This window comes from Bubalus kerabau, chromosome 19 (genome assembly GCF_029407905.1).
Source record: "Bubalus kerabau isolate K-KA32 ecotype Philippines breed swamp buffalo chromosome 19, PCC_UOA_SB_1v2, whole genome shotgun sequence".
Taxonomy (NCBI): domain Eukaryota; kingdom Metazoa; phylum Chordata; class Mammalia; order Artiodactyla; family Bovidae; genus Bubalus; species Bubalus kerabau.
In genome coordinates this window covers 25,893,453-25,920,875 of record NC_073642.1, presented here as the reverse complement: position 1 = coordinate 25,920,875, position 27,423 = coordinate 25,893,453, and the positions used below count along the sequence as shown (strand labels likewise).

At 47.1% G+C, this 27,423-nt stretch overlaps 1 protein-coding gene across 1 annotated transcript in view; it reads left to right on the top strand.

Annotated features, from left to right (window-relative positions):
* Positions 1-16,859, top strand: part of RASGRF1 (Ras protein specific guanine nucleotide releasing factor 1) — a 100,586-nt gene extending 83,727 nt beyond the window's left edge. Inside the window, exons 23-27 of the mRNA XM_055556586.1 lie at positions 20-217; positions 4,217-4,296; positions 10,602-10,719; positions 13,159-13,227; positions 16,595-16,859. Coding sequence (XP_055412561.1) covers positions 20-217; positions 4,217-4,296; positions 10,602-10,719; positions 13,159-13,227; positions 16,595-16,687 — 558 coding nt within the window. The 3' untranslated portion in view covers positions 16,688-16,859. The remainder of the gene's footprint in view (positions 1-19; positions 218-4,216; positions 4,297-10,601; positions 10,720-13,158; positions 13,228-16,594) is intronic.
* Positions 16,860-27,423: the final 10,564 nt, after the last annotated feature.

Sequence of the window (27,423 nt, the reverse complement as noted above, 5' to 3'; positions counted from 1 at the left end):
CTATTGCATGGACTTAAAGATCAGTAACTTGATCGCTTCAGAAATCGTCCGCAACGAGGACATCAACGCGAGGGTGAGCACCATTGAGAAGTGGGTGGCCGTGGCCGACATATGCCGATGCTTACACAACTACAATGCTGTTTTGGAGATCACCTCGTCCATGAACCGGAGCGCAATCTTCCGGCTGAAAAAGACGTGGCTCAAAGTCTCTAAGCAGGTACCAGCAGGAAGCTGGGCTGGGCTGGGGCAGGGAGACCAGAGGGCCACCATCTGTAGGTGGATGAAGGACAGGGTGAGGGCCAACACTTCAGGTAAACTAGACAACCTCTTCTCCTGTTTCACCTGAGACCAGATATCAGGCCCACAGTGTGGCATTAGCACGCTGTGGGACTTTAATTCCCACTTGAATAGTCAGTCCCTCAGGCTGGGACATACGACAGTAATTGTTGCTCCCAACACTCTTCTCCTTGAGTTGGGACAAAGGAGTGGTGACTTTTGGGGGATCTCAGTCCAAACCTGCAGGTTACCAAGATGGTGATCAGATGATCCTGCAAGTCCTCTCCTCAGGCTTTGATTTCACAGCCCTTCTGGCCCCCAGAGAGTTAACTTGTCCCTGTTACCCATTAGACAGTTGCTGATATTATATATGAACTTAATGGTTATTCACTCAGAACCTGATTCTGAAAAACCATAAGACAGAGTCTTCCTCAGAAATAAAGCTCTATGCCCTGGGGTCATCAGGAGACAGCTCTCCTGAGAGGAGGCATTTGGGCCACCTCCTGGGTGTACTACTGGATGTCCCTGAAAGCTGGACAGGGGCCGCCAGGGGTCAGGGGATGCCTCCAAAGGCATCAGTAATATACTGTCTGGTCTTACAGCCAGGTGAGCTGTGTGGGGCCCAGGGTCTCCAAGGAGCCTGCTTCATCTGGGCCATTCTGAACTGGCATACTGTGTCCCCTCATGGTTCTGTTCATCACCTGCTCCTCACTACTCTTCTCATGCCAGTGACAGCTCATGATTCCATGCCCCAGGGAGGCGGCAGGTCCATAAATCCCTCCTCTTTGGATAAACAGCCAGACTCAGGGCATCCTGGGACATCTCTGCTGCCCTTCCACTGCCAACCAGTCACTCCAGCTCCAGATGACAGCAGGACTGCAGAGCACCCCTACCATCCGCACTGCACCCAGTGAGCCTGGGCCACTTGCTTCTTAGCACACAGGGATGCCGGGCTCAGGACAAAAGCTGGAAGATGCCTCTCTTGCAAGTGGAAGAACAGGGGCTGGCAGTGCAGGAGCTCAGGGCAGCACGCCACATCTGCCCACATGTGGCACACGACCTCATGAGCTCTTGGAGTCTGAGGTTGAGCGAGGCTGCTGTAGAACCTCCAGGTCACCTAGGCTGTTCAGTCTGTCGAGGTTCAAACATGGCTATGGGCAGAGTCCGAGTGACCCATTTCAGGTCAGCGTCTTTCTTCTTCTTCCCTGTTCCATCAGAATGATATCATCTTTTCCAGAGGCCCTCTGACCAGGCTTTGTTTTCCCATCCCACTGGGGGTTTGGGATTTTTTTGGTTTCATTCTCTACATCACCCTTGTCATAGAGTTGGGAGGGAATTGCCTACACCATCCTGAAGTCTTCCATTCTCTTAGGACAGTGCAACTTGAGGTTAGTCAGAGGGCAAAGTGTGTGATCTGGCCTGCCTCCAGGATGTCATTCAAGACCTAGGGCCAGCCAGTGTGTGTATGTGCTCAATCGTGTCCGACTCTTTGAGACCCATGGACTGTAGCCCACCAGGCTCCTATGTCCATGAAATTCTTCAGGCAAGAATTCTGGAGCGTGTTGCCATGCCCTTCTCCAAGGGATCTTCCCAACCCAGAGATCAAACCTGCATCTCTTACATCCCCTGCATTGGCAGGTGCATTCTTTACCACTAGCACCAAAAAAAAAGGCTGAGCACCATAAAATTGATGCTTTCAAATTGTGGTGCTGGAGAAGACTCTTGAGAGTCCCTTGGACAGCAAAGAGATCAAACCAGTCAATCCTAAAGGAAATCAACCCTGAATATTCATTGGAAGGACTGATGCTGAAGCTGAAGTTCCAATACTTTGGCCATCTGATGTGAAGAGCTCACTTATTGGAGAAGCCTCAGATGCTGGGAGAGATTGAGGGCAGGAGAAGGGGGCAGCAGAGGATGAGATGGTTAGGTAGCATCAATGACCCAATGGACATGAGAAACTCCAGGAGATAGTGGAGGACACAGGAGCCTGGCATGCTGCAGTCCATGGGGCTGCAAAGAGCCAGACACAACTTAACAACTGAAAAAGAATGAAAACGAGCATGATGATGCCTCACCTGGAGCTATGTGAGTGTGTAACTGCTGTGTCACCCACAATTCTGGACTATCTGAGCATTGCCCTTCAGGAACATCTGGACCCACCCTTCCATTTTCTGGATGTGCGTTGAGCGTGAACTTGCCTATGGATGTATAGAGTATGGAGGCAACAGAGCCCACCAAGGGCTCTGACCCTCAGTCCCCACATCTGGCCTCAGCTGCAGCATCTCATTTCTCTGCAGGTGGAGGGGAAAGAAGAGGAAGCGAGGGCACAGCTCTGGAAAGAGGCCAAGTGCAGGAGGGTGGCTGGGAGCCTGGGGTGGAGGTTGGCCTGGGCATCTGAGAGCAGCCATCTCGAAAGTAGAATCATCCACCCTTGGCCTGGTGGGGCTTCTTCCTATGCTAGGAAGCATGTGTCTCTTTCATTAGACCCAGAATACATTTTTGCTTTGAGCAGGGTTGGTCCAAACCAGGCGACCACATTTCTAATTGACATGGAGGGACCAGCATGGAGGGGCTGTGTTTTGCCATTCTCTCTCCTTGAAGAGCACACACTGATCTCTTCTTCCATCCGAATGAAGACTTGGCTTGTTGTTTTCTGTGGGTAGGTTTCTCATATAAAAATTAATCCTATGGTGCATGGCAGGTCTCTGGCCTGATTTCTCAACCATGTTCTGAATCTTGAGGCTTGGTGCTGGAAAGGAAATCACTACTCATCTCATCATTTTATAAATGAGGGCGCTGAGGAGCTCCAAAGTGAGGGACTTTCCCCAGGTCATGCGGGGGGAAGAAGCACAAACCCAGGCTCAACCCAGGGCACACTCCGCAGCACCCACCTGGACCCTTAAGACAAAAACCAGCCACCTGAGTGGCTCCACCTAATGTGTGGGTGGGGCCTGCCTTGGTCGTTTGGCAGAGAGGACCCTCTGCTGCAGACTTTACTCTTTTCCATCAAGGTATTCTCTTCTTTGATGATAAGTTTATTCACCATCTTTTTTTTTTCTTGATTCTTAAATTTACGTGCTAAGTCGTTTCACTCGTCTGACTCTTTGCAACCCTATAGACTGTAGCCCACCAGGCTCCTCTGTCCATAGGATTCTCCAGGCAAGAATACTGGAGTGGGTTGCCATGCCCTTCTCCAGAGGATCTTCCCTACCCGGGGATCGAACCCAAGTTTCTTATGTCTCCTGCATTGGCAGGCAGGTTCTTTACCACTAGTGCCACCTGGGAAGCCCGTTAAATTTGGGTGGTGCCCCTGTGGCTCAGACGGTTAAGTGTCTGCCTGCAATGCGGGAGACCCGGGTTTGATCCCTGGGTCGGGAAGATCCCCTGGAGAAGGAAATGGCAATCCACTCCAGCACTCTTGCTTGGAAAATCCCATGGATGGAGGAGCCTGATAGGCTACAGTCCATGGGGTCACAAAGAGTCAGACCCAACTGAGCGACTTCACTTCATTTCACTGCCTGATATATAAAAGTGAAGGTGTAAAAAAAAAAAAAAAAAAAGTGAAGGTGTGAGGAGATGGTCGCATCCTTTGGGTACAGTGATGAGAAAGGTCATGATGGTGAAACATCAGTGATGCCCTGTTCTGGGTCCAGCTCTCTGGAGTTACCCATCGCGTTGTTCCCAACAGCGCAGATCTCAGGACCCCAGCACTTGGACCCTCCTGGCCCCACCCACAGTTTCTGAAAGATGTATGAGCATGGGCACACAAAGCAAAGATCCTTGTCCACCTCCTCACGGGTTCAGGGTCAAGTTGCTAAACCCAGGAAGTCCCCGAACCCACCTGCCCCATCTCAAGGTGGGACAGGGCCCTGGAGTGTGGGCCAGAGCCGCGGGCTTTGACCTGTGCTGTGTGCTAGTAAATGCTTCTAATTCCTTCCAGACTAAAGCTTTGATTGACAAGCTCCAAAAGCTTGTGTCTTCAGAGGGCAGATTTAAGAATCTGAGAGAAGCTCTGAAAAAGTAAGTTGTGTGTCATTTTGTCCCCATTCTTTTTTAAATCATGGAACTGCATTGCAGAGGCACTCATGTGCCTCACCTGGCCAGAGCAGGAGGCCTGTCTGTCTGTCTGTCCATCTGTCTGCCCACAAGACCAATCCCTACACATCCCCAGACCCCAGGGCAGGTCAGCTTTGTCCTCCATCATCTCCCAAAGAAAATTCATGGTGTTGGGGCATTTCCAGAGAGAGACACAGGAATAGTCTTGAGAAGGGTGGTAGGTGTGATAGCAATTATAGATGTGCCGGATTCCTTGATTCCAAAATGCACATTTTATTTTATATTTTACTATTTCTGATGTCAGGCTACATCTCATAGTCAATGTGTTTATTTCATATGATTGCATTTCCTTTTTGTACTTGATAATTAGTCATCAAAACAAGAGTGCATTTTACAGGCAAACGGCATCTTGGAATCAAACAAATACGATTTTACCAGTAATTGACACTTCACAGTTTTCAAAGTTTGTGACTTCCCTGTCCCCGTTAAACCTGTCCAGGAGGTGAACCTTCTCAACCTCGGTCCTCTTGTCCTTTTGTTTTTAAGTCGCTCAGACATGTCTGACTCTTTTTGACCCCGTGGACTGTAGCCCACTAGTCTCCTCTGTTCATGAGATTTCCCAGGCAATACTGGGTTTCCATTTCCTTCTCCAGGGGATCTTCCCGACCCAGGTACTAAACCCGTATCTCCTGCATTGGATCTTTTACTTTTTTTTCCCCAGTCTTGGGGCATATGGAATATTAGTTCCCTGACCAGGGATCAAACCCACACCACCTGCAGTGGAAGTGTGGAGTCTTAACCACTCGACCACCAAGGAAGTCCCTAGACCAGGATAGTTTTTGTGGTGAGGGCTGTCCTGTGCATGAAAGAATGCAAACATCCCTGGCCTCTATGCATGGGACCAGTGCCCCCGTCCCCCCCGCCCCCGCTGAGTTATGAGGACCAGGAAGGTCTCCAGACATGGCCAGATACCCTCAGGGAGGCACAATTGCCCCCACTGAGAACCACATTGTAAGACAAGATCTGCCATGATGTTTCTCCAAAGGAGGACACTGAGGGGCTAGTGGCTGGCCAAAGGATTGGGGGAAATGATGATGGAGCCAGGCCGTGACCCAAGCCAGTGCCCTGTGGTTTGCCTGAGAGGCCACGCCAGCTCTCCTCGGGCAGCAGTGACTCAGCCCCTTGTCACGTTCCGAGGCTGCACACTCACCTGAAACATGGGTTTGCTGTCACTCTCGTTAGATGCTCCCTTGGGGTTCCTCCACTAGTCTCTGCCTCCATGTTCCTCTCGGGCACTCGAGCACGTGGCCTATTGGGCTGGCCCTCGCCCTTGCTCTCCGTTCCTAGGTGGCCACTTGCTGGACCTCCCAGTGCCTGGGAGACCCCGGGGCCCTGGCTCCAATGGAGCCCGGGAGTGCCTCTCCTCCTTTCCAAGAGGGACCCCATGACCACTGCCCACACCAGGCCCGCTAAAGCCCCCAGCACCTGGGGACGGAACCCTTCACACCTCCAGCCCCTCCAGTGACTTCAACACCCCACACCCCCTTCCCGCCAGCCCCGTCCACCTTTCTCATTTCTCTCCCATCATCCCTGGTGTGCTCCTCGTGCTGGCTCTGCGTCCCATTGCCTTGACCATCATCTCCACTTTGTTTGTGTCCTCAGACAGATGTTCCACCCATCTGTGCTGTCCGGCCGTGTCTCCTCCGCCCGGGCTCTGCGAGCCCCCGTGAACTGTGCTTGTGGGGAGCTGCCCCCACATTCACCAACCTGTCCGTCCGTCCGTCCGTCCGCCCCCAGGTGCTGCTCCATCTGCCTCCTTCACATGGCTTCCTCGCCCAGCGCCGCCACGGCCTCACCGCCTCCATGGTCCCCATTCTGTCTGCGTCCCCATCCTGACTGTCTCCCCTCTTTCAGGTTCCCTGTGGGCTTGTGTAAGTGCCTCTCCTAGACACCTCTTCACCCAGCCATGCAGGGCACAGGTGGCCACTGAGACCTTTATGCAAACCAGGTTCCTGCCTTACAGAGATGCAGACCAGGCCAGGCAGGGGAAGGACAGATTGGGACGTGTTTATCCCCCTTTACTCTGGAAGCACCAAGATTTACGCATAAAGCAGCAGTATGTGAAGACTTGGGGGTCATCTCAACAGGCAAGGGGCCGAGATCAGAGGGTATGAGGTGGTGGGTGGGCACAGTTGGTGAGTCGCCCACACAAGGAGCTCATGATGGGCCTCACTGTGTGGGTCCATGGGTCCTCAGACCTGTTCTGATGTCCCGGGTGTCCTTTTTAGTCTGTCATCATAATATTCAGCCTTGTGCAGCACCCAGGCTAGCACATGGCCTTTTAGCTTTACCAGCCAAGACTGCACCCCCAAATCCTACCTCCTGTCCCCAGCTACTCTCTTAAATATCTCCTGGGCCACCTACAAGGCTTGCTGTGTGCACCCCGTCAGTCCACTGCCCTGATGCCCCCACATGGACGTGATCTCCCCCTTCTCCTTCCTCAAACCACACCCTGGTGAAACCCACAAGACTGTCCCCTCCTATCATCCACTGAGTGACCAGAAGCTGCCCACAACTCCACTCGACAACATTTTGCTGTAAAATTTGGTCACAAGCTCTTGAGGGGCCAGTTCCAGCTTTGCCCATCTGTGTAATCTTAACCCAGCAGATGCTTGCTCATTGGCACGTCTATCTTTAGTTTGAATAGGATGCCCATGGAGGGCACACAGGAGCCAGGCTCTCGCTGCTCCTGTCACAGCCCTTCCCCCCTATTCCCCTAAGTGGAGGATGGGGACAGCTGTAGGGGAGCAAGTCTGCTGGCCAAGCAGCAGGCCACCCCATACGACCTCCTGATGGTGTGGACATCCATCTATGTACGTGGATGTGATGGATCCACAGTCCTGGAGTTTCAGGGGCTCCAACAGGAGCAAATATCTGTTTGCATCTTTATTTTCAGCCTGTGGCCACAGAACGAAGCCTAGTCTCTTGCTCATGAAACTGCAGAGCAGGTAGAATCCAGGTGGCAAAAAGGATTCTGAGCCCCACCCCACTCCCAATCCATTACCAAAAAAAAATTTCCACAAAATCTGAGGACCTGATTTCCCTGCACCACATACCATCACTGTTGGTCCTGACCCCAGGGATTCTAGTCCAGCCCCTGGTAGCCCTCATCCTCTCCCTGAGAAAGAGAGGAGATCCCAGACCAGAAGCTTGTAAGAGAGGGCAGTCCAGCTCACAGCCAGGGGTGGGGGTTGGGGGGGAGGAGCAGAGGGTGACCCCTGCTTGTCACCTCCCCTTTCCTGGGGTTCAGTGGAGAACCCCATCAGGCAGCTGCATCTTGCTTTCAGTCACTGATGCCAGCTCATTTCTTTCATCCCCTTTGACATCATCAGGAATTTCTTGGCAGAAACATCAGGCTTGGGGGCCCCAAATGATCACAGATAAGATCCAGGTGCCAGGAGTCACCAGGTGTTGGCAAGCATGTCTAGGTGGTGCCTGGGAAACCAGAAGCAGCTTTTAGACTGGGGGGGTGGGCACTTTCTTTCTGCTCCCTAGAACGTCAGGTACAGGCATGTGAGGGCTCTGCCTCCGTCCATAACAGCCTTGTTGGCCAGGCCCTGATGCAAGGCAAGGCTGGACCCCACCCAACAGGTCAGATGGCCACGTGGAGAGTTCAGAGCTAGCCGCACATTGGGTATTTTGCCCACACAAAGCCCCCACTGTGCTTCCCTGTACACTCAGATGCTCAGCACGGTCTGTGTCCACACAGTACTGCCCTTTGGGGGCCCTCTCCAGCCTTCTCTGCCCCCACTGTCCCTTACTCTAGCCACTCTGACAACACCATATATTTCCCACATGGCTCTGGACTCTGGGGTGTGTGTGTGTACATGACTGAATGAAGTGTGCTGTTCCCTAAAGCCCCTCACTATGTAGGTGATGAACAAGAATAGAGTCCGGGACTGGTGGTGCCACATGCAAGTGACTAAATTGCCCACCCATCATCTTTCCACACCTGGGTCATAACCCCCAGTAAATCATTCAGGGAAGTCACCGAGTGGCCTGAGGACCTCAGCTATTCTTTCACTGGTCTGGGTGGTCAGGACCCCGTGAGGCATTCAGAAACATCCTGCTTCCTTCAGTCATTCACAGTCAGCGAGCAGTCACTCAGCCTTCCCTCTGCCTCTGTCCGAGATAAGAGGTCCTCCAAGCTCTCCAGGCTGTCTGGTGCCCACCAAGGGCAGGAGGAGTGGGGCACCCCCAGAAGCCACCAACCAGCCCTCCAGCCCCAGAGTGGCTTCTAAGACCTTTGAACTCTTTTCTCCATCAGATCCACCAGCCTGTGCTTCAGATTTGGAGGTTGATGGAAAACCAGGCATGTATTGGGTTGGCCAAAAAGATGATTCTGGTTTTTCCATAAGATGTTAAAAACCAGAACGAACTTTTTGGCCCACTCGATAACAATCATGAACTATTAATGGCCGGAAGGACTCAGAGAGGTCTGCCAGTGACAGCATGAGTCTTACTTCTTTTTTTTTTTTTTCCACAACCTGCAGTAAAGAAAAAAATAAAATTATATTTGACAGTGTTACCCTGTATACAAACACATATATGCCTAAAAGGGACAAAAATGTCTCAAAGCAATTTTAGACCATGCAATGAACTCAGATATTTCCCTAGTCTCTCTTTTTTAAAACTTTTTTAAAAATCTGATCAACATTCACCAAATTGATTTTATCACCCATGAAGGAGTCAAGACTGACAGTTCAAATAATATTTCTCCTCTCCACTATTTCTCAAACTCCAAAAATCCACCTCCTTTAAGACTTTGTCATACCCACGTGTCAGCTGTATTTGCATGTACTTAATAGTCTCCTTTAAATTAACTATTTCCCAGAAATAAATATTAAAATTTATTTTATTTATTTAAAGAAGAAAAACCATCATGATAGCAAATGGGAAACCAGCATATTTGCCATAAATATATATAGTTACCATAAAAAATAAATACAGTAAAAACAAAACAATGTTATTAAATTCTTATCAGATCCTGATGTATGCCAAGGCTCTGATCCTTAGTGAGTCCTGTTACTGTTTGTTCAAAAAAGAAAAAAAGAGTGAAGGAAATGGCAAGTGTTAGGAAGTGTCAAAACCATGATGCTGACACTCATGATGCTGGGTGGTGGGGGTGAAAATCAAATGTTTATCATCATATGAATCGATTTATTTAAACAGTGTCTGAGCATCACCTAAAATCAACTCTCATATCACCTAGAATTGTCTCAGCTAACATGAGCGCTGTTGTACAAGGGGAGCCTGAGGACCAGAGGGAAAGATATGGCCCAGGGTCACACAGCAAGCAGACAGAGGACTGAGACAGGTTTCTATCCTTGCTCTACCATCCTCCCTGTCTTGACCCCCTCTGGAGAGGCAGAGTTGCCACCAGGAGACAGGTGGCAGAAAGCAGGATCGCTGCGGCTGTGTGCTGAGCTGAGAGGAGTCCGTAGAGCACTGTGTGGGGAGTCCCTCGAGGGAGCTGTCAGGAGCTCTGCCGGGGCAGAGTGACCACCAGAGCCATCACAGCATCACCCCCTTACCCAGCACCCCATAAGAGGCACCAGACGGGGCGTGAAGGACCCGTGACTGGAACCCCTGCTTCAGAGCCACAGATCAGAGAGGCCTGGCCCATCCCCCACAAAGGCCATCAACCCCCGCCCAGACCACATCCAGGATGGTGGTCTCAGAGAGCACGGCTTTCTGTGCTGGTAGCTCAGTGCCTGGGTGGGCAGAGGTCCCAGTGGGGCGAGAAACAAAGGCAGAGACATCTCAGGGAGACAGTGTCTGGGGGTGACTGGCGGGAATGGGGGTGGCACTACAAGGCACCCCCAGGACATGATTCTGGGATGAGATTGCGATGGAAAGTTTCAGGGGAGAGATGGAAAGGAAAGGAGAGCCCGGCGGGGGCTGGCGGCCAAGCCCCCAGGACTCTATCTGGGAGGACGAGCAGACAGGTAGAGGGGGACCTTCCGGCTTGGGGTGGGAGGGGATGGTCCACTGAGAAGCCTCAGCTGGCATCATGTCACCCCCAACATCCAGAGGACTGACCCTCTTGCCCAGCAGGCAATTACGCCCCAAGCGCTACTGTTAACTCTTGGCAAATAGAAACCCCTTTCCATTCAGCAAAGCGAGTGACCCACAGGGGTGTGTCTCTTCTTGGGAGAGGCGCCAGCGTTTTAAGTGAAAAACCTCTGTCAATGCCGTTTGCTTCAAAGTTGCGACCCGCCCTGTGTCCCTTACCTGGGGATGTACCTCACTGACCTGGCCTTCATCGAAGAGGGTACGCCCAACTACACGGAGGACGGCCTGGTCAACTTCTCCAAGATGAGAATGGTGAGTTCCCTGCAGCAGAGCGGGGAGGGGTAGGGGTCATCAAAACCCGAGCCCGGGCCCACCGGAGCTCTGGCTCCTGGGCCTGGCCGACTTGGGGGAGCCTGAGCCCAGCTCCTCCTGTAAGAACAGTAACCCCCTTAAGTGGCGATTAGCATTGACCTGCCCTGAGCCAGTTGTACCTCCATTCCCTCCTCTAACGCCTACAGGCTGAGGAGTGGGTGTTGTCCACCTTACAGGGGAGCAAGCTGAGGCTGGGAGAGATCCAGGACCAGCCCAAGATCACCCCTGAGTAAACGGCAGAGCCGGGTCTGGGGCTCTGTCTGACCTCAAAGGTGTATCTTTATTCCAAGCCCATCCAGTGTTGTTCAGATAAGCACTTGCTTGTTTTTTTTAACTTTATTTTCTTTATTTTTGACTGTGCTGGGTCTTCATTGCTACGCATGGGTGCAGTGTCATCTCAGTGGCTTCTCTTGTCGCAGAGCACAGGTTCTCAGGCACACGGGCTTCAGTAGTTGCAACTCACAGGTTCTAAGCACAGGCTCAGTAGTTGTGGTACATGGGCATATTTGTCCTGAGGCATGTGGGATCTTTCCAGACCAGGGATCAAACCTGTGTCCCCTGCATTGACAGGCCGATTCTTAACCACTGAGACCATGAGGGAAGTCCTAGAAAAGCCCTTGCTTTATGTGGCCACAGCCGAATCATTTCTAAGCAAGTAGGTTTCCAATTTCCCCAGAGAAATCTAGGACCTGGGAGGGGAGATGAAGACCCCTTCCAGCAGAGAGCCTTGTTTATACCCATGCTTCTCCCCTGTTGTCTCCAGCCAGGGAGCCTCTATTTGTATTGGTTCTGTATCATGGGCTTCCTCCTAAGGTTTTGTTTAATTGGTAAGATTTCTCTGTCAAGGGCAAGTTGGCAGCACTGCCCTAGTGGCGGGACAGGGAGACTTTGTGTGGTCTTGCACACCGTGGCACATGGAAAGTGGCCTTTAGCTGTTGCTGGAGTTGAGGGGAGCTGTTTTAGGATATTGGATAAGCTGGCACCACTGATCAGGTGATGTGTTTCTCTCTCAATCACATACTGTAATTTTTGTTGTTTTTCAGTCCTTAAGTCACGTCTGACTCTTTCTGACCCCATGGACTGCAGCACACCAGGCTTCCCTGTCCTTCACCATCTCCCGGAGTTCACTCAAACTCAAGTCCATTAGTCAGTGGTGCTATCTAACCATCTCATCCTCTGCCACCCCCTTCTCTTCCTGCCCTCAATCTTTCCGAGCATCAGGGTCATCAGGATTTTTTTTTTTTTAGCAACAAAATCACTCATTTATTTTCACTACTCAAAGAAAATTATTGGTAATTTTCTCTTACTATATTATCTGTGAGTCTTTAAAATAATTTTCATCATCTTTAGTGTACTCTGACTAAATATATGTTTTACATTTCAGAATATGCATCTTTTTATTGAAGTATAGTTGATTTACAATACTGTGACAGTTTCAGGTACATGAGATAATGATTCAGTGTTTTTTATAGATTTTATGAATGGATAAAGAAGATGTGGTGGTGGTGGTGGTGGTTTAATCGCTAAGTTGTTTCTGCCTCTTACAACCCCATGGACTGTAGCCCACCAGGCTCCTCTGTCCATCGAATTTTCAAGAATTCTGGAGTGGGCTGCCATTTCCTTTTCCAAGAGAAGATGTGGTGTGTATATGTATATATACACACGTGCACACACACACACTGAAATATTATTCAGCCCTAAAAATGAATGAAGTTCTAAGAGGTACAAAATGTTATGTATAAAATAAGCTATAAGGATATATTGTACAACACAGGGAATGTAACCAGTATTTTATAATAGCTACAAATGGAGTATAACCTTTAAAATTGTAAATCACTGTATTGTCCACCTGTAACATATAATAATGTGCATCACCTATACTTCAATAAATAAACAAATTGAGTGAGGTTCTGCCATTTGCAGCAACGTGGATGGACCTCAAGGATATTGTGCTTGGTGAAATAATTCAGAGAAGGACAGATAGTCTGTGTTACCCCTTATAACCTATAGATTTATAGATTCTTACCAAGGATCAGCCTTTGAGGCAGGTTGCTGGTATAAGGAAAATCATGATGCTTCAGTAGCATCTCCCAGGAGGTAAATTAAAAGGCTGAGTTGATGGCTATTGATGTCCCTTCTGTTCTGCAGGGGTCGGGGGGCGGGGGGTGATACTAAGAGCAAATTGTTTCTAAAACTCACCTTCCTGGAACTTCTTTCGTGGCCCAGTGGCTAAGACTTCATGCTCCCAATGCAAGAGACACAGGTTTGAAACCTGGTCAGGGAACTAGATCCCACATGTGGCAACTAAGACATGTCACAGTCAAATAAATAACAATATAAGTTAAAATAAATATTTAAAACCCTCCTTCCTTCCCACAGATATCCCATATCATCCGAGAGATCCGCCAGTTTCAACAAACTGCCTACAAGATCGAGCACCAAGCAAAGGTAAGCTGGCAGCATTTGCAGTCACTTCTGATTTCTCACGAGTGCTGTGGCGGCACCCCCGTTCTTCCTGCCTCTTCCCCTCCCCCTCCAAACCCAAGCATTTTCTGCCTTGAATTCCCTGGGCCCCACTCTTCCAGGAAGCCCTCCTCCCTGTGTCCTGTCCCCTGACCTGCCACAAGTTCCCCTTCCTTCAGACAGAGCTTGTGGTCATCCCATAGCTCCCGTCTGATCTTTACCTGCCACAGGATGGCTTAGAATCACGCCTGGTCTCCTCGGAGCCAGGAGAGGCCGTGTTTATCACATCTTTTCGAAATGCTCACCAGTTTCAAAAGTCACAGCTAGAAAGAGCACCCAGCAGAAAGTCCCCCAGCTTCCAAGTAAGTTCCCCTCCCAAGGCCAATTGCATCACTCATTCTTTGTGTGTGTTTGCAAGCACAGCAAAACTTTTTTTTTTTATTCTGTTAGCAGACCATACACACGCACATATTCCTTTGGGGCTTCCCACACGGCTCAGTGGTAAAGAATCTGCTGGCCAATGCAGGAGACGTAAGAGATTTGGGTTCAATCCCTGGGTTGGGAAGATCCCCTGGAGGAGGAAATGGCAACCCAGTTCAGTTTTCTTGCCTGGGAAATCCCATGGACAGAGGAGTCTGGTGGGCTACAGTCCATGAGGTCACAAAGAGTCGGACACGACTGAATACGCACGCACTCCTTTGTGATAGACTTGCCCTGTCTCCTGCCAGGTTCCATGAACTCACTCTGTCTTTAACTGATAGCCACAGGGGGAAGAGAAGCCTTAATCAAGTATGCCGTTTTTTCCTTGTCATTCACTCATTCTTTCATTTGGCAAGTGCTTATTGAACATACACCAGGTACCAGGCACCGTATTAGGCCTTTGCCCCCTTCTTAAACTTGCTCTTGAACTCCAAGGTACAATACAAATAAATGTCACTGCCCTTTAGACTTGGAGAAGGAAATGATAGCCCACTCCAGTATTCTTGCCTGAGAAATCCCATGGACAGAAGAGCCTGACGGGCTACAATCTATGGGTCGCAAAATCTTAAGCATGCCCTTCAGGCTCCTTCTGTTAACAGCTTTGCAGTGGTGGTGTTTGCTGCCAGTCTCAACAGAAGCAACACTCTTAGGGAAACAAATGCTCATGATGGAGAAAACTGACCAGTCTGATGATTTCCAGAGTGTTTGGAGGGTTGAGATTTTGTGCTCTACAAAGAACTGTTCGTATGAAGCTACTAGCTAGATATAAAAGTCTGGTCCTGGGACTTCCCTGGTGGTCCAGTGGTTAAGACTGGACCCTTCTACTTCAGGAGGCATGGGTTCGATCCCTGGTTGGGCTACTAAGATCCCACATGCTACATGGCATGGCCAAGAAATAAAAATAAGTAATTTTTTAAAAGACAGAAAAAAATAAGTCTGGTCTGTTTCCCATAGCTGTTTAAGATTGCCATGTCTTTATCAGAGTTCGTCTAGACGTGAAATCTGAGGTCATCTTCCTGGAGGTGCTGGTTGAGAGTCATTAGTCAGACACAGTAACCTTTTCATCGGTGACTAATGGTCAGCATCCTAGACAGCCGGGTCTGTCCCTCACAGTAGCAGAGGGTCAACTAGCAAAGAAGTTCACAAGGACTTGATTTTTCTCCAGCAGCTATCAGAAGGTTCCCGATTACATACTAAGAAATGTAATTGTTTTCTTCCTCCTGATCTAAGTGTCTGTGGAAAAACATGAACCTTTAGCTCCAAACAACTGACAAGTCACTGAACCTTGGAAACACTTGAAAGTGTTTAGTTGCTCAGTCCTGTCCGACTCTTTGTGGCCCCATGGACTGTAGCCTGCCAGGCTACTCTGTCCATGGAATTCTCCAGGCAAGAATACTGGAGTGGATTGCCATTCTCTTCTCCAGGGGATCTTTCTGACCCAGGGATGGAACCCAGATCTCCCATGTTGCAGACAGATTCTTTATCATCTGAGCCTTGGAGAGATTCTTTATGAAGGGTGGGGGTCTGACTGTGAGATGTGGGCTCTGATCTCTCATCGTACATTTAACACACAGGAGTCCAGCAAAGCACTCGGGAGCTGGATGAAGTGGGGCACGTGGAGGAAGGAGAATAGTTTAATCCATGTGGTGACTCTTCCTGATTTTCCACTCTGAGATTTTGCCCTGGAGTGAGCCTCGTGAGGGGAAGAACAGGGAGTCTCCTTTCTTACACAGCCTCAGCTTCCACGGTCGGCTCCTGGGGGATTCTCTCATGCTACATAATCCCGATGTTTAGGAACATTTTTCCAACATATGGAAACACTGAAAGAACTGTCTCTGGAGTAGGAAATGGTAACCCACTCCAGTATTCTTGCCTACAGAATCCCATGGACAGAGGAGCCTGGCGGACTACAGTCCATAGGGTCACAAAGAGTCAGACACAACTGAAGCAACTGAGCACACACGCAGGAAAGAACTGTTAACACCCATACATCCACAACCTAGATGCTAGAGTTGACATTTTAGATATAGAGATATACATGTGAATGTGAAAGTTGCTCATTTGTGTCCAACTCTTTGAGAGCCCATACAGTCCATGGAATTCTCCAGGCCAGAATACTGGAGTGGGTAGCTGTTCCCTTCTCCAGGGGATCTTCCCAGGTCTCCCACATTGCAGGCGGATTCTTTACCAGCTGAACCACCAGGGAAGCCCATAGATAGAGATGATTATATTTTGAAGTATCTACTTATTTGGCTGCACTGGGTCTTTGTTGCACCATGAAGGGTCTTTAGCAGCAGCACTTGGACTCTTAGTTGCAGCATGTAGGGATCTAGTTCCCCAACCGGGATGGAACCCCGGCCCCTTGCACAGGGGGTGTGAAGTCTTAGCCACTGGACCACTAGGCAAGTCCCATAGATATAGACGATTTTTTGATATGAGCCTAAAATATGTCTTCTAACACATAGGAATGGTGGTCAAGAGTAATTTTAACCATATGTGATTTTCTATTACTATGAAGACAAAAAATTAAGACAATACTAAAAAATAGTATTAAGACACAACAGGGACTTCAATGGTGGTCCAGTGGTTAAGAGTCCGCCTTCCAATGCAGGGGACACGGGTTCAATCCTGGTTGATGAATTAAGATCCCACATGCCTTGCAGTGCGGCCAAAAAATAATAATAATAAAGAAGCAAAATCATAAACATTTTAAAAAAGACACATTGTTTTTAATGCATCTTTGCCTCATGTGCAAGCCTGATGCCCCTCTCCCCGTGATGCTGCCTGATTCCTGGGAGACAGTCAGTGACCACCTAGTATATTGTGGAGGTCGCATCACCTCGCATTCCTTCTTCTCTTTTCCTTTTCTCAGGTAACCCAGTATTTACTGGACCAATCTTTTGTAATGGATGAAGAAAGCCTCTACGAGTCTTCTCTCCGAATAGAACCAAAACTCCCCACCTGAAGCCGGTACCCAGCCCAGATCCAGCCGCTCCCATGGACACATGCTCTATGATACTGTACATAGTCGTTTGGTTTCTCTGGGTTTTCTTCTTTAGTATGTGCTTCTCCAAGAATACAAATCCGTTCTTGTTCTTAGATTCCCATAGAACCAGAATACGAATTTCTGCACCGTTTAAGACTTGGTCTGCCCACCCCACCCCTCGTCTCCTGCAGTGCCTGGTTCTTTTCATCAACTGTCCTCTCAGTCTGTCCTTTCTGGCCCCTTACTCTTCTCCGAAGGGAAAACAGACCCCGCGCATACACGACCCTTAGGCGCCCGTCCTGCTTCTGTCCGTCCCCAACCCAGGCCTCTGGGCTGAGTCAGCCAGGCAACATCCTCCGGCATGTTCCATGTAGTTGTGATAACTGGGTGGGGGGTGGGGGGAGGCGGGAGGGGGAACCATACCCCAGAGTCTGGTCATCGACAAATCTTCCTGCTGATGGTGACGCCGATTTCCAGAGTAGCTTTTCCAGCCCAAATCGCAGGTCTCCAAACTCCGCACCTCCCAGTGACCCAGAGGGAAGAGGGTCCTGTCCGCTGAGAACCACGCCCCGCGACAGCCCTCGAGGCCGCCACCTCAGTGCCATGCCGCTCCCGGCTCTGGAAATAGCACCAGGGGGCATGACCATAGGTCTCCGTAGCCCTGGACAAGGCCCCAGAACTTCCCGAGGAAAACAGAATCACAACACCAAGTCGTGTCGACTTTGCCAAAGGCGGCCAGCATCCACTGCAAGTCGAGAACATGAGAAAAATGTCACTTTTCCTCTTTGAGCTGCCTAATGGTCACTACAAAGCTTACGTTGAGATGCTCCCAGTCTGTATGCCTTGTGAAAAATAGTACCACACTGTAGATTTAGGAACTCAATAACCAAGTGTTTTTATTGCATATACTGTAGTCCTGTCTAAATGCCTTCTAGCAGGAATATAGTACTGTAGTGCTTATTCTGTGAATACTACCATCTATTTTTTACATTGTACAGTATAGAAAACACAGGTCAACTCTGAAGTGGCAGGCATGCTCCACTCCGACAAACAGACAACTTTTTGCTGTAAGCAATACCTAGTGGTATGAGAATTCTATTTCAAGTCCTATAATATTTCAACTTACAGCTTGTTTGGAAAACAATTTCCATTTTTGTAAAAATATATGTTTCCTGATTACCTCTTGCTAATAAATCTATTCTATCTCAGGGTGAACGGTAGAATTTGGATGGGTTTCATTTATTCATTCAAGGAGTGTTTTGATGAACACTTGGTCCTTCTCGGGCTCTGGACTCAGACCAGAAGTCTGGAGTGGTCAGGGCACCCACTCCTGCTTTCTGGGGGAACTCATAGACTGATGTCTAAGAGCATGAATTCGAGCACACTCTGGGGGAAGACAAGAGGAGCCTGGTGTGCTACAATCCATGGGGTTGCAAAGAGTCAAACACAACTAAGCTACTGAACAACGACAACATAGTCTGATGAGGGAGACTGTTGCAGTTTTCTATTGTAGCAGGAAAAAAATAGCTCCAAAACTTAATAGCTGAAAACAGTTTTGCACAATTCTATGGGTTGTCTGGGTCCAGCTGGTGGTCCTTGCTTGGGGTCCCTTGTGAGGTGGGGATCTTAGTTCCCTGACCAGGGATGGAACCTGCACCCCCTGCATCGGCTGCTGGGGAAGCAGTGTCTGGAGAGGTGGGTTGCAGTTGTCTCAGGAGTATGGCCATACCACCCAGACGCACCCACCACCCCCCAAGAATTTATATCTAGCCTCTGGGCATGCATACCTTGGTAACTATAAGCCAGCCCTGATCCTGACCTCCTAGAGCTCATGGCCTGGCTGAAGAGAAGAAACACAAAGCAAATTACCCTCACGTTCCTAACTGCAGCTCACATCTCCTCCAGGCTCCTCAAAACAAAACACCTAGAGGGCTTCCCAGGTGGCTCAGTGGTGAAGAATTTGCCTGCCAGTACAGGAGACACGGGTTCGATCCCTGATCTGGGAACACCCCACATGCCATGGGGCAACTAAGCCCGTGCGCCACAACTACCTGTCCTGTCAAGACTGGTAGCTGCACCTCCTGAAGCCCGCGCTCCCTAGAGCCTGTGCTCTGCAACAAGAGAAGCCACTGCAATGAGAAGCCCGTGCATCACAGCTGGAGAATAGCCACCGCTCGCAGCAACAAAGACTCAGTGCAGCCAAATAAATAAACAAACAAACTACACAGAAACTGCCACCACCTGGTGCCCTACGGCCCCTTCACTCTACTGGACCAACCTGACCTCATCAACTCCCCCACTGCCCCGGGTCTCCTTAACACCCCTCCCTGTGGTACGAGCTAGAAACCCAGAGGTCACCCTGACTCTCACTTTAAAGGGTCACCTGATCCGGGCACTGTTAACCCCTAACTACCTCTCCACAGCTCTTCGTCACCTCTGCCACTACCTTGGATGAGCAGTTCCCAGTTTCTTTAATCTAATGGACCCCTCTATACTCGCAAAAACTATCAAGGACCCCTCCCAGAAAAAGACCATATAAGTGGGTTACATCAGTAGGTATAATTGTACTACTGGTTATTTTATTTGAAAAACATCAGGAAAGTTTTTAAATAATTATTTATTAATTCATTTAAAAATAGCAGTAACACCAGCAATCCCATTTGTGGGTATTTGCCCAAAAGAACTGAAAAAACAAGGTCTCAAAGACATAATTGTACACTCATTTTCATAGTAACTTATTCACAATAACCGAAAGGTATAATCAATCCAAGTGTATAAACAGATCAATAAACAACCAGTGGTAAACAAACAACAGAATGGGATTCAACCTTTACAAGGAAAGAAATTCTAGGACTTCCCTGGTGGTCCAGTGGTTAAGACTCTGAGCTTGCAATGCAGGGGGCTCAGTTAGTTCAATCCCTGGTTAGGGAAATAAGATCCCACATGCCGCACCATGTGCCCTTCCAAAAATAAAATTAAAAATGAATAAAAGGGCACAAACTATTGTTGTAGAATCTGGACTCAAAAACACACCTCAGAGGACACTCAAGACAATGGAGAACAGTTTATTACACCAGCAGGTCCAAGGGGAATCGGTTCCCAACAAGGCCTATGATGATTTCGGGGGACTCGGTTTTATACCCTCCGCTACATGACTGGTTACACATTAGTAATTAGTTTTACAACATGCAGGCATGGAAGAATTAACAATTACAACACACAGGTGCAGATGCTATCGTTAATCTGAGACAACCTGACTCTTACTTCCAATCGTTGTTTGCCACCTGTGAGAAGGGGGTTTCCTGGTTTTTCTTTAACAATGGTTAACAGGGTTCACGGAGAAAGCAATGGCAACCCACTCCAGTACTCTTGCCTGGAAAATCCCATGGACGGAGGAGCATGGTAGGCTGGACCCCAACACTACCACTTGGATAAAGCTTGAAGACATTCAAGCTTTATGAAGGTCATAAAGCTTGTCACATTATGTCACATTCAAGATATAATGAAGACATTATGCTAAGTGAAATAAACCAATCACAGAAAGGTAAACATTGTACAATTCCACTTGTATTATGTCCCTGCTGCTGCTGCTGCTAAGTTGCTTCAGTCACGTCTGACTCTGTGCGACCCCATAGATGGCCTCCTACCAGGCTCCTCTGTCCCTGGGATTCTCCAGGCAAGAACACTGGAGTGGGTTGCCATTTCCTTCTCCAATGCATGAAAGTGAAAAATGAAAGTGAAGTCGCTCAGTTGTGTCCGACTCTTAGCGACCCCATGGACTGTAGCCCACCAGGCTCCTCCGACCATGGGATTTCCCAGGCAAGAGTACTGGAGTGGAGTGCCATTGCCTTGTCCCTAGAGCAGTCAAATTCATAGAAACAGAAAATAGAATGGTGCTTACTAGCATTTTGTTGTTGTTGAAATTTTTAATCTTTAAAACAGACATTCACTATCTGATAGCTCTCTTCCAGTATTTTTTAACCATTCAGATGTATTTCGTGGGAATATTTATTCACATAATTTTCCTTAACACATTTCTTTCTACACAAGACTGAATGTAAAAGTCTCTGTAACATTTTCAATTATAGCAATAACACTTTAATAAATTATAAATTAACAGAATTTTCATGTTTGCTTTAAAAAAATCATTTATCAAATTTTAAATTGCACAAAGGCAAAAACACGGCTCATTCATCCACTTCTGCTCAGCACCAAGCCTGGGATGTCATGACATTCTACACAGAATGTTTGTTGAATGAATAAACCACATCTTCACTCTTCATATTGTGAACCCTGAACCAGCAACACTAGCATTGCCTGGGAATCTGGTAGAAAAGCAGGATCGCCCCACCTCAGACTTCTTGAACCTGAATCTGAACAAGCTCTCCAAGTGATATATGAGCACGTGACCATTTTAGAATCACTGTATTTGACCAAGCACACATCATTTCAGCCCCTGGATATGTCCATACACTACCTCTCCAATTGCACCACCCTCTCTGCCAGTTAGACCAAACTACTGACTGCTCTCAATTTTTTATTTTTATGTCAGTCACTTCCACTTTTCTTTAAATGTCCTTCTCGGAAGCCTTTACCGATTTTCTCCAATCAGGGGCTTCATCTGTACCCATCTCAGGTTGATCTCTGCCTCATGTCAAGGACCTGTGTCACTTCCCTCCTGTGAGATTCCACATGGTCTGGGTGGTCTGACTCCTGCGGCTCCCAGTACCACACCTAGCCCGTGAGAGATGCTCTTGTCAGGTCTGATTCAGAGTGGGACTGCCAAGAAAAGGGAGTGAAAGGAAAAATAAAGTAAACCTCATCAAAATTAAAAACTGTTCCACATCGAAGAACATTCTCAAGAAAGTTAAAAGACCACCTACAGAATGAAAGAGAATCTTTCTGCAAATTATATATTGGATAAGAGTTTAGTATCCAGAGTATATAAAGAACTCTAACAACTCAAAAGCAAAAAGACGACAAGCCAATTTAAAAAATGGTCAAAGATGGGACTTCCCTGGGGTCCAGTGGCTAAGACTCCTAATGCAGGTGGCCCAGGTTTGATCCCTGGTCAGGACACTAGATCCCACATGCTGTAACTAAGACCTGGCCCAACCAAATAGATAAATAGGTGGGGGGTTTTGTTTTTTGTTTTGAGTGGACAAAGAACTTGCATAGACATTTCTCCAAAGAAGATATGCAAATGGCCTATAGGCACATGAAAAGATGTTAGACAATATTGGTCTTTCAGTTCAGTTCAGTTCAGTCCCTCAGTCATGTCCAACTCTATGAGACCCCATGGACTGCAGTACACCAGGCTTCCCTATCCATCACAATTCCCAGAGTTTACTCAAATTCATGTCCATCAAGTAGGTGATGCCATCCAACCATCTCATCCTCTGTCATCCCCTTCTCCTGCCTTTAATTTTTTCTCAGCATAGAGTCTTTTCCATTGAGTCAGTTCGCATCAGGTGGCCAAAGTATTGAAGCTTCAGCATCAGTCCTTCCAATGAGTACTCTACTCAGGACTGATTTCCTTTAGGATGGACTGGTTGGATCTCTTTGCAGTCCAAGGGACTCTCAAGAGTCTTCTCCAACACCACAGTTCAAAAGCACCAATTCTTCAATGATTAGTTTCTTTATAGTCCAACTCTCACATCCATGCATGACTCCTGGAAAAACCATAGCTTTGACTAGATGGACCTTTGCTGGCAAAGTAATGTCTCTGCTATTTAATATGCTGTCTAGGTTGGTCATAGCTTTTCTTCCAAGGAGCAAGAATCTTAATTTCATGGCTGTAGTCACCATTTGCAGTGATTTTGGAGCCCTGCAAAAATAAAGTCTGTCACTGTTTCCATTGTTTCCCCATCTATTTGCCATGAAGTGATAGGACCAGATGCCATGATCTTGGTTTTCTGAATGCTGAGTTTTAAGCCAACTCTTTCACTCTCCTCTTTCACTTTCATCAAGAGGCTCTTTAGTTCTTCTTTGCTTTCTGCTGTAAGGGTGGTGTCATCTGCATATCTGAGTTTATTGATATTTCTCCCAGAAATCTTGATTCTAGCTTGTGCTTCAGCATTTCTCATGATGTACTCTGCGTATAAGTTAAATAAGCAGGGTGACAATATACAGCCTTGAAGCACTCCTTTTCCGATTTAGAACCAGTCTGTTGTTCCATGTCCAATTCTAACTGTTGCTTCTTGACCTGCATACAGATTTCTCAGGGGGCAGATCAGGTGGTCTATTGTTCCCATTTCTTTAAGAATTTTCCACAGTTTGCTGTGATCCACACAGTCAGAGTCAATAAAGCAGAAGGGGTAGTCAATAAAGCAGAAGTAGATGTTTTTCTGGAACTCTCTTGCTTTTTTGATGATCCAGCAGATGTTGGCAATTTGATCTCTGGTTCCTCTTCCTTTTCTAAATCTAGCTTAAACATCAGGAAGTTCACGGTTCATGTACTGTTGAAACCTGGCTTGGAGGATTTTGAGCATTACTTTGCTAGCATGTGAAATGAATGCAATTGTGTGGTAGTTTGAGCGTTCTTTGGGATTGGAATGAAAACTGACCTTTTCTAGTCCTGTGGCCACTGCTGAGTTTTCCAAATTTACTGGCATATTGAGTGCAGCATTTTAACAACATCATCTTTTAGGATTTGAAGTAGCTCAAATGAAATTCCATCACCCCCACTAGCTTTGTTCATAGTGATGCTTTCTAAGGCCCACTTGACTTCGCATTCCAGGATGTCTGGCTCTAAGTGAATGATCACACCATCGTGGTTATCTGGGTCATGAAGATCTTTTTTTTGTATAGTTCTTCTGTGTATTTTTGCCACCTTTTCTTAATAGCTTCTATTTCTGTTAGGTCTATACCATTTCTGCCTTTATTGTGTCCATCTTTGCATGAAATATTCCCTTGGTATCTCTAATTTTCTTGAAGAGATCTCTAGTCATTTCCATCCTATTGTTTTCCTCTGTTCCTTTGCATTGATCACTTAGGAAGGCTTTCTTGTCTCTCCTTGCTATTCTTTGAAACTCTGCATTCAAATGAGTACATGGATGCAATCTCAAAAACAACAGAATGGTCTCTGTTTCCAAGGCAAACCATTCAATTTGACAGTAATCCAAGTCTATGCCCTGACCTGTAATGCTGAAGAAGCTGAAGTTGAACAGTTCTATGAAGACCTAGGAGACCTTCTAGAACTAACAACCAAAAAATATGTCCTTTTCACCACAGGGGACTGGAATGCAAAAGTAGGAAGTCAGGAGATACCTGAAGTATTTGGCCTTGGAGTACAAATTGAAGTAGGGCAAAGGCTAACAGAGTTTTCCTAAGAGAATGCACTGGTCATAGCAAACACCCTCTTCCAACAAGACAAGAGAAGACTCTACACATGGACATCACCAGATGGTCAATACCGAAATCAGATTGATTATATTCTCTGCAGCCAAAGATGAAGAAGCTCTATACAGTCAGCAAAAACAAGTCTGGGAGCTGACTATGGCTTAGATCACAAACTCCTTATTGCCAAATTCAGACTTAAATTGAAAAAAAGCAGGAAAATCCACTAGACCATTCAGGTATGACCTAAATCAAATCCCTTATGATTATACAGTGGAAGTGACAAATAGATTCAAGGGATTAGATCTGATACACAGAGTACTTGAAGAACTATAGATGGAGGTTCATGACATTGTACAAGAGCATCCCCAAGAAAAAGAAATGCAAAAAGGCAAAATGGTTGTCTGAGGAGGCCTTACAAATAGCTGAAAAAAGAAGAAATGCTAAAGGCAAAGGAGAAAAGGAAAGATATACATTGGTCATTGAGTGAGTGAGTGAAAGTCGCTCAGTTGTGTCCGACTCTTTGCGACACCATGGACTGCCGGGGTCCAGCCCCAGCTGATCCAGGGTATTCGAAGGAGAGACGGCATAGGCGAGGGTCAGGAAACAACTGCTTAATTACACTTTAATTAAGGATACAAAGAGTAATAGAATAAGGATAGCTCAGTGAGGAAATTCAGTGGAGAAAAGCGGCTGAAATAAGGATAGCTCAGTAGGAAAATTCAGTGGAGAAAAGAGGCTGAGTAGCTTGGTTTATGCGGGAGACCAATAAAACTTCAAGACAAGAAGTTTGCACCACTTACGTAGGCCGCAGGCGTCCTTCCGTTCTCCCGAAGGAGAGGAGACACTGAGGCCTCCCCGGTCGGATCTTAGAAGCCCAGGCATAATTAGCAAGCATGGTGGGCTCCGCGCTCCAGATGGAGACTCAGCTGGAATTTGGGAGAGAGAGTGACATGGGGAGAATAAGTTTCAGTGAACAAGGCCCGCACTTTATTTTCCAAAGTAGTTTTTATACCTTAAGGTATGCATAGAGGATAATGGGGGAAGGGGTGGAGTCATGCAAGGACAGCAGTTCCTGGTTCTAATCTAAGCCAGGCTTTCAAACTTATCATATGCAAAAGTTCAGGTGATTGACATCATCTTCTGGCCCGGAGGCCTGTTAACATTTTAAGAAACTTATTTTTCTCTAAAGGTGATTATTCCAAAGTCAGGCACCAGCCTCCCAAAAAGCATTGGACAAAGCTGCATTTTACATTTCTATACACCCATTATATCAATCAATACACTGCCAAGGACACAGTAGGTAAGGAGTATGGAGACTTAGCAGCAAACATTGGCCCAACAAGTGAAAAACCCTTCACCAATACAATTTCTAATCAATCTTTTAACTACTCAAAGGAATCTGTGTTTAGGCAGTTTAGAACATCTCCTGCCTCTCACAGTTGGGAGGCTCTGAACAATCACATGTGGCTGGAAAAACCTATTCAGGCAGGCTAGAGGATTTCCAAAGGAGTTTGTAGGTTAAACACTGTCACACCCAGGAATTATTAACTGGAGCTGTAAGCTAACTCTTTTTTCAGAGAGAGGTAGTGGGGGACAGCACCCCGTAAAGTCAGAGGTGTAGGTGAAAGCACAAAGCAGAAAGTAGGCAGACTCTGGTTTTGGGGGTAGATGCTCGAGAATTTCCAGGGGGACTCCTGAGGCTCGATCCCGCCTTTGCATATGCCGAGCCTCCTTCCTCATGACCTTTGTCATGGGCGGAGTTCCTCACGCTGGCTCCCGGCAGTGATAGAATTCCAGTTGAGCTATTCCAGATCCTGAAAGATGATGCTGTGGAAAGTGCTGCACTCAATATGCAATATGCACTCAATATGCAATATGCCGGCTCCCGGCATCGGACTATATAGTCCATAGAATTCACCAGGCCAGAATATTGAAGTGGGTAGCCTTTCCCTTCTCCAGGGGATATTCCCAACCCAGGGATCAAACCCAGGTCTCCCACATTGCAGGTGGATTCTTTACCAGCTGAGCCACAAGGGAACCCCACATTGGTCATTAAAGAGATGCCAATACAAACCACAATGAGATACTATTTCACACCCACTAAGATGGTGATGACAAAAGACAAAGACAAAACAGAAAATAACAATTCTCCAAGAGAGAAATAGGAATCTTCATACATTGTTGGTGGGATGTAAAATGGTGCAGCCACTCAGTCACTGTGGAAAACAGTCTGGCATTTCCTCAAAAAGTTAAACATAGAATTACAATATAATCCACTAATTCCACTCCTAGTGTATACCCAAGAGAAATAAAAACATGTGTTCACTCAGAAACTTGTACATGAATGTTTACAGCAGCATTGTTCAAAATAACCAAAAGGTAAAAACAACCCGAATACCCATCAACAACTAAATGGATAAACAAAACACAGTACGCATACCATGGAATATTATTCAGCTTTTAAAAGGAGCAAAACGCTGATGCATTCCATAAGTTGGATGAACCTTGAAAACATTATGCTACATTATAGAATCCAGACACAAATGATCACAAAGTGCATGATTTGTTACATATAAAATGTTCAGAACAGGCAAATTCATAAAGACAGGAAGTGACTAATGGTTGCCAAGGGGTTGGGGATGGAGGGAAGGAGTGTGGTTACTTAAAGGACATGGGCTGTTCTTTCACAGAGGGTTTTTTAAAGTTTTGAAACTAGAGAGAGGTAGTGCTTGCACAATGCTGTGAAGGCACTAAATACCGCTGGATTCTATACTTTAAAATGGTTAACTCATGGGACTTTCCTGGCCATCTCATGATTAAAACTCCATGCTTCCACTGCATGGAGCATGGGTTCGATCCCTGTTCATAGAACTAAGATCCCACATGCTGTGCAGTGCAACCAAAAAATAAAAATAAATAAAAGTCAATTCATGTTATATGAAATTTACCTCAAAAAGAGAGAGAGGAAGAACTGACTGTAGTTGTTCAGTTTCCCTGTCGTGTCCGACTCTGTGACTCCGTGGACTCCAGCACACCAGGCCTCCCTGCCCTTCACCATCTCCCAGAATTTGCCCAAGTTCAGTGCTCGTTAGAAAGTACTCCTGATGTGAAATCATATCAGTTATTATATCAGAAATTATATCAGGTAATGGGAGAACTCTGAATTGTATGCTTTAAAATGGTGAATTATAGATACTACATAGATTTCATTTCATTTGAAAAAAAACAGTAAGAAATAAAACAGGGAACAGGGCTGGTCAGAGAGAGCTTCTCACTTCTCCCAAGTGTCCCAAACTGGGCCTTGAAGAACTAGAAACCCCAAGTTTTCTGGCTGAGAGAAGAGGGGGGACTGAGTGTCTCTGATGAGGGACAGC